Source organism: Tenebrio molitor, chromosome 8 (assembly GCF_963966145.1).
Source record: "Tenebrio molitor chromosome 8, icTenMoli1.1, whole genome shotgun sequence".
Classification (NCBI taxonomy): Eukaryota; Metazoa; Arthropoda; class Insecta; order Coleoptera; family Tenebrionidae; genus Tenebrio; species Tenebrio molitor.
Genome location: NC_091053.1, coordinates 3,982,904 through 3,996,386, shown reverse-complemented (window position 1 = coordinate 3,996,386; position 13,483 = coordinate 3,982,904). Strand labels below are relative to the sequence as shown.

Below are 13,483 nucleotides of genomic sequence, written 5' to 3'. Positions count from 1 at the left end.
AACAATGTTAAACCCAAATTGGCAATTAAAATTCATTAGATTTTTCTAATTGCGACATCAAAAACAAACATCTTAATTAACGTCATTTGCGTTGTACTTCGTATTTGACACGCGAGGGTAAAAGGACGTTAATTAATTATTGATATTGCGATGTGGAACAATTCGCACAGGACTCGCATATTCGTTGGAAATTTGTTAAAATTATCGTAGGACAACTGCAGAGGATTTCATTAATTCAAATCTGAAATTTAGATGTGAAAACACTAAATTTAATTGCGTTTTCGTTGAAACGGTTGTTTTGTGGGGATTAAAAATTTGTATTTGTAAGCCAAGCAAACTGAAAACACAACACCATTAAACAATGAGAAGTTACAAGGTGGAAGATGAGATGAAGAAGAAACCACAAAGTTGCGAGACTAGATTTTGACAACAAGATCTGACCAGAAAGACTTGCAGAAGGCAGTCAAATGTAGTGACAGGAAAGTGAAAAAGATGATCGATAAAAATTGATATGGCTTACATGGTCCCGTTGAAGCTGCGTCATGATCTAAAATTCTTGCTTACAAAGAGTAAAAACGTCACAAGGTTATACATAAGCAATGCCTCGAGGCAACCGACGTGTCCAGAATGAACCTGTTCCGCGGTTGTGCCATTTGCGAATAATTTTAGAAATGTTTTCCGGACGTCGTTCACCTCAAGGACTCACAATTTTTTACAATGTCGGTTGTTGTTTTCGTACGTTTTGTTATTAAATTCCGACCGAGGGAACAAACAAACAATTATCGAAGTAGTGAAAAAGTTGCGATTGGAATTGACTCGAAAAAAAAGCACAATTGAATTTGATCCCGAGCCGCCGTCGAATCAACAAAATTTCATAACTCCTTTCCATATTGACATTGGGTCGGGGGTGGGGGTGTAAAGGGGAATTTGTTCCTGTACAAAGCCGGTCCGTTTCGACAACTACTCGAAAGCAGAATAGTACTATAGGGTGCCACTAAAAACACAATCGGTGCATCGATGACGTCGATAGAATCCGTTTTCCTTGATAATGATAATGTCGTCGTGTGTGAGAAATACCCAATTAGTCGGAAAGGCATCAAGCAAGTAGGTGTTGGAGTCGTTTAATAGCGAAAGCGGTACACATTCAGCATTCAGATGGTGACAATGCGACAAAATTACTAATGGAGAGATGGAAGAACGTCTCCATTTCGCTTTTGCCTCATTGACGCCTTCGGGTAACATACAGAGCACAGTCGTATACGAATATGTTTATGTTCTTGCATGTTTATGTTTAATATGGAAGACATCAACCGCCCCGACAAACCTGTGATGGCTATCTTCGCTGACCACTTGGATGTACCATCTAACACGGATTGTTTCACGGCTTTCATATGACCTGCGTGACTCTTGTCTTCCACTCCGAATACGGCCCTGTATATACAACAACATAATGCTCAATAACACAAAGAAAACGATTAATCAGCCTATACAATAACGCTCTCTACTGAAACGTCTACAACGGACGATGGAACGATCCACTAGGAGACGCCTGAAATTTAATCGAGCCTGCAAAGAAATCTTTAATTGTTCGGGTTCACCGATTCGCGAGAGCTGCACTAGGTGCCAAATTTGACCGGGTCATAATCATTTCCTTTTTTTGGGAAAACGGAAATTTTCCAAACGAGATCTGTCTAGGTTTCGATGTCAGCCCTGTTAATTCGTTTGGGATGAAATGCGAACATGTAGAACACAAAGACAATTTATTTTATTAAATTTTCCTCGCGAGGAAGTTGAAGAAGTTATAATCACGGAAAGATGACTTTTTTTCGAGAAAAAATACAAAAAGAAATGTTACAAGATTATTCAGCTAACAAGAAGGACGGCGATGTTGTATCGTAGATGTTGTACCGAGCGGGGAAGTTACGGTAAAGTTCTGAGGATGAAAAACAGAAACGTTAACCAGAATTCGTGGGAGTTGAAACACGTTAGAGAGAAAAATGTGAGTTTCGCTTCGCGTGAATTATTTTTTAAAAAACGGGAAACTGTAAAATCCAATTAACCGCGTCCGCCTTGGGACAAAGAGAAAAATGGCAAACAATCGATTGAAAAAAAAAATGAAATGGAAATGAGCGTTAATTCGTGCGATTCCAATCGCTCCACGAAAAAACTAATCCCATTTGGACGTAAAGTACTCATTTTTGTGGTATTAACGAGGGCGCAGAAACAAGGCGACGGCAAAAAGAGACCCAAATTAAACACAAAATTAGGCCGGAACCAAAATAATTATCCCACTAATGTTTTTGCGCGAAGCGGGGGTTTAACTTTCGTAAAGCTCCTTGCGAAGCCGTTGCCGACAAACCAAAGAACGAGAGTTACACTAAAGTAGTACGTATAGAGTAGTGGAAATTATGACATTAAATTTTACACACTTAATCCACTTTGCACTCCCATTCATCTTCCATACCTAATACAATTAGGCCGTTCTCTTTCATCTGTTGACAACAGCTTTACGCAACACTAATTAACGGATTGTGTAGTCGTCATTTCTCGCATTTCATCCCCCCCGACCAAAGGCGAAGCGTTAACCACATCGCCCCCTAATCAAATTTCCAACTAGCGAATAAATCTCGCTCGGAAATTTCCTTTCTAATGGCAGCGCGGTTATGGTACAGTCAAACAGGCGAGATAGTGCCTAAATCTGGAATAAATTTCGATCCTAATGAAAGTTTCAAGATGGGCTGGCTTGATTGCCGTAATATCTGTGTCGCCATTTTTTAAACGGCAACGAGGACCGCCCCTCGTGAAAATTTCCCGCTTTATTCCACATTTAGTCCCGACTGAACAATTAGAAGCGCAGCTCGAGTCATCCGCTGGAAATGCCACAAAATCGCCATTTTACAATACCTGATAAGTTCGAAGATTTCAGGTTTTTCTCTTTCTCTCTGTTTCATTCGTTCCTTCATCGCGGTGATGATGCTGTGGGCCTTGTCCTCGGCTCCGTGTTTCGAGCTTTTTTCAGCGGCCCCTGAAAATGTAATTTCCCTAAATTGTTGTAAATACACAATACTAAGTTTTTTTTTTGGAAAAATTGTTGAGTATACAACCAATTAAACGGAGAAGCTTTGACAGGCATGCCGCGGATGTCAGTGCGGCTTGCCGTGAAAACTTTCACGTTCTTGGGTCATGTCGTAGCGGAATTCTATGCAAGTAAGCACACAATGCATGGGCGTAGACAATTTGTGGTCTCAAACGCTACTTTATAATAAATCGTACTTTATGAATTTTAGGCGTTGGAATTATAATTGTGTATGTTATTATTATTATCTGATACTGTAGAAAGTGTTTAAAATAAACAAGAGAAACATTTTACATTCGTAAGAGTGGGTAATTTACCAGATTTCTTGCCCAACGCGACGCTACTGGTAAGCAGATTTTTCGTTGAAATGTCAAAGAAACGTCAATTTTAAAGCAACGGTGTTGTTGTTAACCTTAAAAGAAAGTTTTCGATTTCGGCAAAGTTTTCGAAAGTTTCCTGTAATTGTAAGCAACAATTATCCCCGAATAAGTGGTAAAATGGATTTTACCAGTGAAGAGAAAGCATTGTTATTAATTTAATTTCGAAGCGGGGTGAATAGGCAACCAATAAAACGACTGTGCATAGCAATTACAGGGTCATTATAAATGATTGTACCATCGTAGGTGGCTGTGCGCAATGCTTTAGGTGCGCCGCTACGCCCACTAGTTGTTACAAACATTTATAATGACCCCGTATAAATTTGGTACGTAGATTTGGTACGATTCGCGCAGACAAATGTTTCGATAAAACAAAAGATGAGGTAACACTCGTGGTTTGTTTTCTTGTTGATCACCTTGTAATGTTTTGCTGTTATACCAGGTGGTCCAACATTTACCATTTTTGCGATTACGCGGTGTCTGTCGAAAAAATTTGACGCTTGGCTATTAAGAGACACACATATGGAGCTCTAAACCTGCCACATTATTTTATTTATTATCAATTGGGTTTCGCGTCAGGAGGCGATTAAGTGAAATTAATCAAAATTCGATTTTTTTTTTATCTAAATAGGTTAAAACTAATACAGAAAACAGATATCTGAAAATTAAAAAAAAAAGCAAATGCATCCAATTATGACGTAGTTACACTAAGTGCCTAATCACAAACCAAACCAGATGTAAGATTTACGACACCCCATCCCCAAACTGCAGATACTTATAGTATATTTATCCCGAATAGAAATATTGACTAATATCATACATCACACCAACAAAGAAACAGATTTCGAATCACTCCATCCCGGTAAATTATGGCAGGGTGTTAAATAACCCCAGACAAATATTTTTAATATCTTTCAACCCTATCCAGCTATTTGACGAAGAAAACAGGTAAAGTAATTCGGGGAAGACTCTAAGTGGTTTATAAACTGTTTCATTGTTGGTAATTTATAATTTTGGTCAATATTTCTATTAGGGATAAATATACCGTGAGATCGAAAAAATAATTAGAGTAGGGACTGACCAAAAATTTCAGTTGGCAATTCGTTAAGATTTCAATTATCAGATGTCAGTCTTAAAAGTTAGGTTAGTGATTTTGAGAACGTTGAAATCTTGATTTTCATAAAGGGGTGAATTATGTGTGACCTGTCGGTTGTAAAAGAATTTCCTCAGCTAGTGAAACAATGAGATTTAAAATTCCCGCACCTTTATTCAGCGTCAACGGTGCGCACGCGCACGCCGCTTGTTTACAAATCGATCCAACGATCGAACGATCATCGATCAATATTATCCAGAGAGGTTGTTGTGGGTTGTGGGGGCTCTTATTGTCAAGGAGTAATTTCATGCACAACAGGCATGGCACGATAGGGAAAAAAGTGCAAATCCTTTTTAAGGATAAGCTGAACTGTACCATATGATAGGTTAGTTTTTTGGGTTAATCTCTGCAATAATTCTTTGTTCACCGTCTTCAATATTTTCAGCTGATCTTTTTGTCGGTCGTCTACTGCCTTTTTTGCGCAGAACACTACCTGTTTCCAAAAACATGTTTACGCATTTGTAGACTTTCAGGGCAAGTTGTTGGTTAAGTGCCTTGAAAGTCCGGAAACTTTTGTTGAAATTCCTCAAAAACTCGAGGTCTCGAATAGGGCCAAGCCTTTCTCTATTGCTGAAGAAACACTGGACAATGAAAATTTGTTGCTCTAAAGTGAACATATGTATTGTAATAGCAAATTTTAATAATCAATAATTAATAATGACAGTTACTATTGTAATGACATCTGTGATATTTGAATTAAATTTTTACGTGTTGCCAACTGAAGGCTATTAATCACGGCCCTCTAGATTTTTTTTTAATTTTTGAACGCACGGTACTAACTATTTTACGTCTAGCAATTTCGGCAAACATTCTGAAGAAATTTTCAAATAAATTATCGATTATGTACACAAAGTTGTTGCTCATTTACATAAGTCAATTACAATACATGTTCGAAATGCCGACCTTCGTGCTCTATACAGAGTAGTATACGCCTTTTAAAGTTGCTGCGAATCGTTTCTATAATACACTGGAATTTAACCAGTACGGACCTGAAAAATGGTTTATTCAGCCCTTCCATAAACGGTCTTTTCACTATTACCTAATTATAATTCAAAGTCGGAAGTGGATCAATCAAAAAGACCTGATGGTGCTACACTCATTCCATGGAGTAAAGGTCAACGCCTAATATGGGATGTAACATGTGTTGACACTTTAGCTGATTCTTACATAAGAAAAACTTCCATAATTGCAGGATCAGCTGCCGAAGAAGCAAGCAAACGAAAACATGACAAATATAAAAATTTAAAGTCTGCAAATTATATTTTTAAAGCATTAGCTTTCGAAACGTTAGGTCCATGGAGTTTGGAATGTAAAACATTTATCGATTTCATTGGTGCAAAACTTATGATTGAATCCGGAGATTCTAGAGCAAAATTTTTCTTCTACCAAAGAATCTCATTGGCAATTCAACGTGGAAATGGCTGCAAGTATGTTAGGCACTCTGCCTTATACAGAGCGCCCAGAAATGTGGTAGCAAGTTTTTCAATTGGTCCCGCAAGATGACACTTTTTTACAGAGACCTTTTTTATGCATGGCAACGCCGCTATCTAAATTGAGATAAATAAATGTCAAGAATTGTCAAACGTAAAACATTCAAATTTAAATTTTATTGAAAATGTTCAAATTGACCACCATTATACTCAATGCATAACTGAACCCTGCGAGCAACATCTCGACAAATTTTAGTGCACAAATCGGGGGTAAAAATTGTTCGAAAACCTTCTTAACATATTCTTTTGAAAAAATTAAAAAATTAAATGTTGCAAGATTGAACAAATTTGGCTTTTCGAAAGTGCCATCTTGTGACACTTTGTGTAAAAGTTGCTACCACATTCCTGGGCGCACTGTATAACTCCACTTGAAGAAGTGCATTGTTTATGATTTATATCTATACAGGCTGTTTGAAAATTGCTAGTACAAAAAAAACCTGGTAATTGGTGATGGTGAGTTGAAGTCATCGGCAAAAGAAAATTCTAATAAAAATCCTCTAGTTTTCGAGATAAAAATTACTAAAAATTGGGTTAAAATTGTTAGTGCACCACTGAGTTAAGGTATTTTAAAAAGACACTTCACGTTGTTAAGCAATAACGAAATAAAAAATTTGATGTTCTTAAACTGTCAATCTGTGGTTGCCAAGATCTTGCAAAAAAATATAAATTTTTCATATTGTTGTATAGTCCTTCATTATCACTACGATCATCACGCTTGGTTACCAAGGTTTAAAAAATATTGCCCCGCCTGAGGCGTAGAATATGCAGGAATAGGGTTACTTTATCCCTTTTGTTTTAAAAAATTAAAAATTGGTTTCTTGGATTTCTTAGGGCTTCCAGATGCCACAGTTTTTTTTTGTACTAGCAATTTTCAAACACCCTGTATGTACATTTAATTATTACTTGTTTATTAAATTTTACTACCCCACTGTTAGAAAAAAAATCAAAAAGGTGAGGAGCTCTGTAACTATAGTAGAGAAAAAAAAACTTTCAATATTTGGACCAATTTGATATTAAATCGCTATAAAGTTAGCTCCATCACACAAATTTAAATGAAAAAAATTGATCATGCTCAATCATAGGTATTTAATCACTTATTATATCCCAAGTGCAAAAATTTTTATCTGAAAATTTTTTGCTAATGAACGAAAACATCCATAAATGAGGTCAGAAGACCAATTATTATCAAATAAGAGCACGAGACGAAGTCGAGGGCTTTTATTTGATAATACGTAATTGGTCTTCTGACCTTTGTTGAGTTGATTAGCAAAAAATTTGCCGATATTAAAATTTTGCACGAGGGGTATACGGCTGATTATTTCCTGAATAGAATTATAGAATTATTCAAAATAATTTATTTAAAAAAAAACTTAAGGTACCTACCGACATTTTTTATCCGATTATTGCACAGTGTGTATTTTAGAGAAATTTTATCGGGTTATTTTTTGTTTTTTCGTTTTGATTGGTCAATATTTGTCACGCAATTGGTTGCTAGACACATGAAGGAAATAATCGTCATAACTTCTGTTCATATCCACGAGTTGTCACTGCTCATCACTACGATATTTTTGTTCTGTACGAGTATTACACGACCCGCGTGAACAGTTTTTGTCGAGATAAAGTTTCAGGAGCGTCGCTGTGTACTTTTCATTGTGCTTTTAAAATAATTTTCCGGACGAGAGTTTTCCGTCATTGTCATTTTGGGTTGCACAGACAGTTGAGTAGTTGTTTATGAATGGGTTTTAGGCGACGAGAATTATCGATTCCAGTTCGTCGACAGTTTTGCCGTTAAATAGCAATTTATCTAGAAACAGTACAGTAATATTAACTATTAAAGGAATGAAAAAAAATAATAGCAAATCGGAAAATTACATTGTTGAATCCTCTGGGGATATACTCGTAACTCGCGGTAAAACCTTGGCGAGAAAATTCTTTTTAATTCCTCTGGGATTTCTCTTCGACTTTTCCGTCGAAATTTTCAACCGAACAGACGCACATGTCTGGAAACTTTTTAATTTAGAATTTAGTATCCATATTAATTTTTTTTTACAATACCAACTTTTAACACCTCGAGGCAAGCGGTAAAAACAACGCATTAACCCAATTTTACTTTATCAACTCTGCTAGGGACGAGGCACCCTCGATTGTTGCATCAGGACTGCATTGCATTTAGGAACATTCCAGGTCGAACTAATTCCAGAATTACCTCAAATCATAACACTAATTACCTGTCGGGTGTAATCGAGTTCATGACCGGAATGGATTAACATCCATTTCAATTTGGAAACGTCAATGGAATGAATTAAGCGTGCATTCCGACAGACGCAGGGGAAAGAATAAATCAGTCGCACAACAAAAGGGTTAACACCACCGGACCGATGTCGATGAAGCGGAATAAAATTTTTGACTCCATCAAGCAATTACAAACAATACAAAGAGACAAGTTAAATATTTGACGAGCGAGGACAACCCATTTTAAATTTATATATATTTTCCGGATACCGGAAGATCTCTTTCAGGTAGTGCAAATATTTGTTTATGCGATTTGGAGCTGTTTTGTTTAGTTCTGTTCGTTGCCGACGAACTCGAACTTATCCGAAAGATCTATACTCTGGGCGTCTGTAAATGATTTTTTTTAGAATGTCTATATGTGCCGGAGATGAAACGCTTTCAAATGAATTCCGAACTTTGCTTTTATTAAGCTCGAAAGTGGGGTGACGATTTGAAATTTAAATTGTCACTTGGACCGTCAGTTAAGAGATTCGTCAGTTGAAAAAGTTTCAGATGGAAATTCGTGGAGAAAATGGCCGTTTGTTTACCACAAATACCGATATTGGGTTATCGATCGTGGAGCTTAAAAGATCGGCTCGTTGTCGTTCATATTTATTTTTGAGTCGATTATCTGATAATTAACTATTTTGAAAAACGGTTCTTTTTTTAGACCTTCACACAGTTAAGTTTAATACACATCAGTAGATAAGCTATGCACGTTCTAATCAAAATACCATGTATTTTCTTATGGTGGTTGCCTATTAGATCGCTCACATGTACAGTTTTTTCGTGAATTTTCTGCTTCACTGGCAGAAATGGCAATGACTCCTTTAAAAAAAAATCGATGTCGTTAAAACAAGACTAAAAGCTCGCCGTAGAAAGGTATGAAAAGCAGACACTCACTTTGCAAGCAATCGGCGTTGAGGAGATCCTTACACTTCTCGTGACACTTGACCCCGCACTCCGTGCACCTTACCCCCTGCCTGGCGATGCCCCAAAGCAGCCCCTCGCACTCGTAGCAGTACGTGGGGGATGTCGCCGTCCACGGGACGAAGTTGTGCGGGGTCGTGCTGCTGATTGGATAGATGAGGGCCTGCAGCGTTTTCTTGTAAACGTGCATTTTCTAAATGGACAAACAGAATGGATCAATTCAGGTCGGTCCTTTTAACTTGATGTCCTGTTTTGGCGTCGATATCAGCAGGAAACCAGATTTAAGTGACATAATCAGATCGATAATTATGCACCTGACGTCAGTTCGATTCGAATCCGGAGGACATAAATAACTTTGATCCGGGAGGGATTATTACTTGTTTATTTGAACGAGCAGTCGTCTGATTGGAAATTTTCGACGATCGTGTTTTCGGCATTTGTGAATTTTTTAAGAGGTTCTGCTGGCAAATGAAAGAACGGTTCGGGGAATAAATCAAACCAGCTCCGAGCAATTAAATATTGCTTCGGAAAAATCGTTCCAAAAGACTGCAACGGGCGATTTTTTTTTTTAAACACAGTACATATATTCACTAGAAAGTTGCTGTTTGGTTATCGATCCACACTGCACTGCAATTATGTAAATAATTAATAACAATGTGCAAACACGCAACTCTAACGTGAAGTTTACAGAAATCTAATATAAATACTTCATGACTGTGTATTTTATTGCTCGAAGATAAATAATAAATCTGGGAAGAGGATTTTTTCAGTTTAAAAACCTTACATTTTTTTCAGTCCGTTGACTTGAGTTCAAATTTTCGTTAAAAAGAATTTCAATATTTACACAATTTCAGAGGGCACTGTGGGCGAAGTCCATATTAATAATTTTACATTAATGAAACTCAAATAGATGGGTTACGTTTTGGTCTGTTGCCATAATCCATTCCACCCACAGTCATTAAAAAATTACACAAATTTCTACACGAAATAATGAACAAATAATTTGAGGTGAAAATTTTATTTGAGAGAGAATATGCAGTTGCGGACAGAAAAAGTAGGACAATGTTTTTTCGCTAGTGTAAGTCTGTTTACTCTTTTTATGGTTACTATTAAAATATTTATTTATTTATTTATTATATTAAGCCCGATTTACTCAACTCAATTTTTCTTAATTCTTAATACGACTTGTCCTACTTTTTTCTGTCCGCGACTGTAGTTCATGTGGCACATGATCCCTTTTTATAATATTTTATATTATAAAAGAATCTATTGCTTTATTTTGATCCGTTTCTAACAGTAACGACATTTATCAAATTTGACAGCCACAAATAGTTCTTCCAATTGCGCGATCGTAAGTCTGAAAAAGGTGTGGAACCAATCAGTAAGTCGGTCTAAATTATCAAAGAGCATCACTCAGTTGTTCATTATGTTCTCTCATAAAAAATAAAGTCGTGATATGATTAATAATAGATGATGTGACTCGTGAAACCGGAGCAGCACATTCAATCAGTCGTGCGGATTAGTTGAATCTGCAGTTCGGTTTCATTCGTGGATATCATCGATGATGTACCTCCTACGACTTGTTAAAATTTAATTTGACCTTGTCTTATGTCTGCAAACTATTTGAACTAGTGAACAGTCGCAACGCCATTAACTGTCAAAGCAAGGTGGAAACCAACCGATTAAAGTTTCAAAATAAATTAGGAAGGTTTACAAAAATACGATGCAAGAATGAATTGTAAGAGCTTTGATGAAATTTTAAATTAAATTTAGATCGCCTACGTAACCGCTTATGGAACATCTCGGTCAATAAAGCGTTTGAAATCATACGAGCAGCGACTTTTATATCCTCATAAATTCCCGGCGAACACATTTAAGAAGCTTCCATAGGACAATAACAGCACCGAATGTATCCCCCAATAAATTATTTTGTGTATGAAAAATAGTTAATGGCTTATAACTAGACCATAAATTTTAATGAAACTCACCAGTTCTTCGTCGTTGAGGGTAGCTCTGGGAACTGCTGACGTTAACCCGGCATTCCTCTTGGTGGCAGCCATGGTCTGCACAAACCAAACGGGTTAATGTTTGTTTAATTCGTTAATTAGCAGAGGCGATGTTAGCTCTGAACCTTTATGCATTAGCAAAAATTAGCCAAAACTGTGATAAAATTTCAGTGAACTAGCATTGAAAACATTCTCCAAGCCCTAATTGGTGGTGAAACGACGCGCCAACACAGCCGTTGGCACTTTCTTTGTGGCCACTACTTACCCCCAGTACCGACGTTCGATTGTAACATGCTGTGCGAAAGCGACATGCAATTAGGTGCCTGAAACGTGCGATAAGAGGTCGCATGTGTGTGGAACTAATTGGAATCGAGAAGAGAATTTTTTGAAAAAATTCAAGTGGAAACGGCGGTGAGCATAAACCCGACATGCTGGAGCTTTAAGTGATCGCAAGCAACAGCCATCTAATCAAACTACGTTCAAGTGCAGCAATAGCGACGTGAAACCTAAAATGTTGAAAACGGAAGGAAGAGTAGACCAGTACCTTGAGCACCTGGAGAAGTGAAGCGGCGCAGGGCAAACCATTAAACAGAGAACAAACAACACAGACACGTTAGTAATGGTTCTAGGAGAGTTCGCACAATACACTCAACATTAATAAGAGGGAAGGACGGAGGAGTTGCACTTGTGATGTACAAAAACAGATACATGGACGAGGAACACAACTGCAACAGGTCTTCGGGAGTACGGGATTATGCCTACTAGGTAGACAGACGTTTGTGGACATTCACAAAGGACACTCCGTTTGGATGCTTGTCTAATCGGACCGATAAAAGTCGGATTTGGGTGCGGTCGAGCCGCATTAGACAAACACGTGCCAGTGCAAAATCATATCAGTATATAAAATCGTCGCCAACTGGGGAACGTTTCAAAATCAGCTTTTTCACCGGACCATTGAAAAGAATTAATCTTGAATGAAAATAATCCGGTTTGGTTTGAAAGTTGCTCAAATTAAAATTTCTTCGGTTAATGGAGATTTCCTTTAGTGCAGTTTCATTAAAACTTTCCTTTAAACGATCCTCCGCTGTCTTAAAAGATTGCTGCATGCACACTTTCATTCAACGTTGGAGCTCTTGCTCCTTTTCCCTTCTTAAACTTTGTTCAATTCATAAAAAGCAATTTGTTGTAGTAACAAGTGTTTCTTTTTTGGGTGCATATCTTCAGAACGATCTAGTTGATAAAATGTAAATTTATGTCAAACTCATGACAGCTGTTTGATTTATACATTTTACGAGCGGGAATACAGTATCTAATCAAATTTATTACACGGCCGGGGAAGTTCGTAATTTATTATTTAAATCAAACAAACGTTCACTAATTAAAATACAGGAAGATGGTTTAAGCAGATACAGGCGGCAGAGTTATTGTTTCATTTGACATTCGGAATTGTGGTCCCCGTTGTTTTCATAAAAAATACACCGATTTCCATAAAAGTCGCAGTGTCTAGATGGCAAAATTAAAGAAATCGATAATGAGCGCCGAAGCATCCTCTAATTCATCCAGAGCTTTCCCGAAACCGTAGTCGGGAATCGTATAAATTATATCCGGAGGGTGGAGTAACCTATTCAGTCGTGTTTCCCAGACATGCTCAATGGAAACAAATTGTATGAGGTCAGGCTATAATGGCATCACCACGTCTGCCGCTTCAAATCAATGTGTTACACCTGCAGTGTAAGCAGTGTGCTCGGTCTTGTTGACACACAAGATTTTCCGCATCAGCGCTCTTCTTCAGAGGAGAGTGTGGTGTCGGGCACGTTCCCCATATTCAAGAAAGTCACACCGGTATTTGGTTTTAGCAATTTCTTTTGCTGAAGAATCATTTTCAAATGTCGAATCTTTTCGGATTTCTTCCTCACACATTGCCGTCCAAGCTATGTATTGATTTTATTGCAACTTTTATGGTGAATAAAATATTCAAAAGTTTCTGTAACTCTCCAATACACACAATTCTTCTCATTCTGAATTTCAAGTGAGACGCTTTTTTTCAAATTTCCCAAATACGAGCTAATTGAAATTCAGTTGGTAACGTTATCAAAGTTAGGTCAGGTGTAATAATGTTTTTGATATTTTTGTTTTTCATAACCGCTCTTTCTCTATTATCAATTTCTCTTGATAGTCGT

General features: G+C 37.3%; 1 protein-coding gene and 1 long non-coding RNA gene across 14 annotated transcripts in view; one reads left to right on the top strand and one right to left on the bottom strand.

Moving 5' to 3' along the window:
* The window catches only part of unc-13, a 307,874-nt gene that overhangs the window by 9,176 nt on the left and 285,215 nt on the right, over positions 1–13,483 (bottom strand). For 11 of the 13 annotated variants that reach the window (XM_069056452.1, XM_069056444.1, XM_069056446.1 and 8 more), the window contains 4 exons: positions 11,286–11,360; positions 9,271–9,490; positions 2,905–3,025; positions 1,325–1,431 (listed from right to left, as the gene is read on the bottom strand). In XM_069056452.1, coding sequence (XP_068912553.1) covers positions 1,325–1,431; positions 2,905–3,025; positions 9,271–9,490; positions 11,286–11,360 — 523 coding nt within the window. The remainder of the gene's footprint in view (positions 1–1,324; positions 1,432–2,904; positions 3,026–9,270; positions 9,491–11,285; positions 11,361–13,483) is intronic. The other 2 variants (XM_069056445.1, XM_069056443.1) reach the window with 1 other exon arrangement.
* Positions 1–13,483, top strand: part of LOC138137144 (uncharacterized) — a 145,852-nt gene that overhangs the window by 10,114 nt on the left and 122,255 nt on the right. The gene's annotated exons all lie outside the window — the stretch shown is intronic.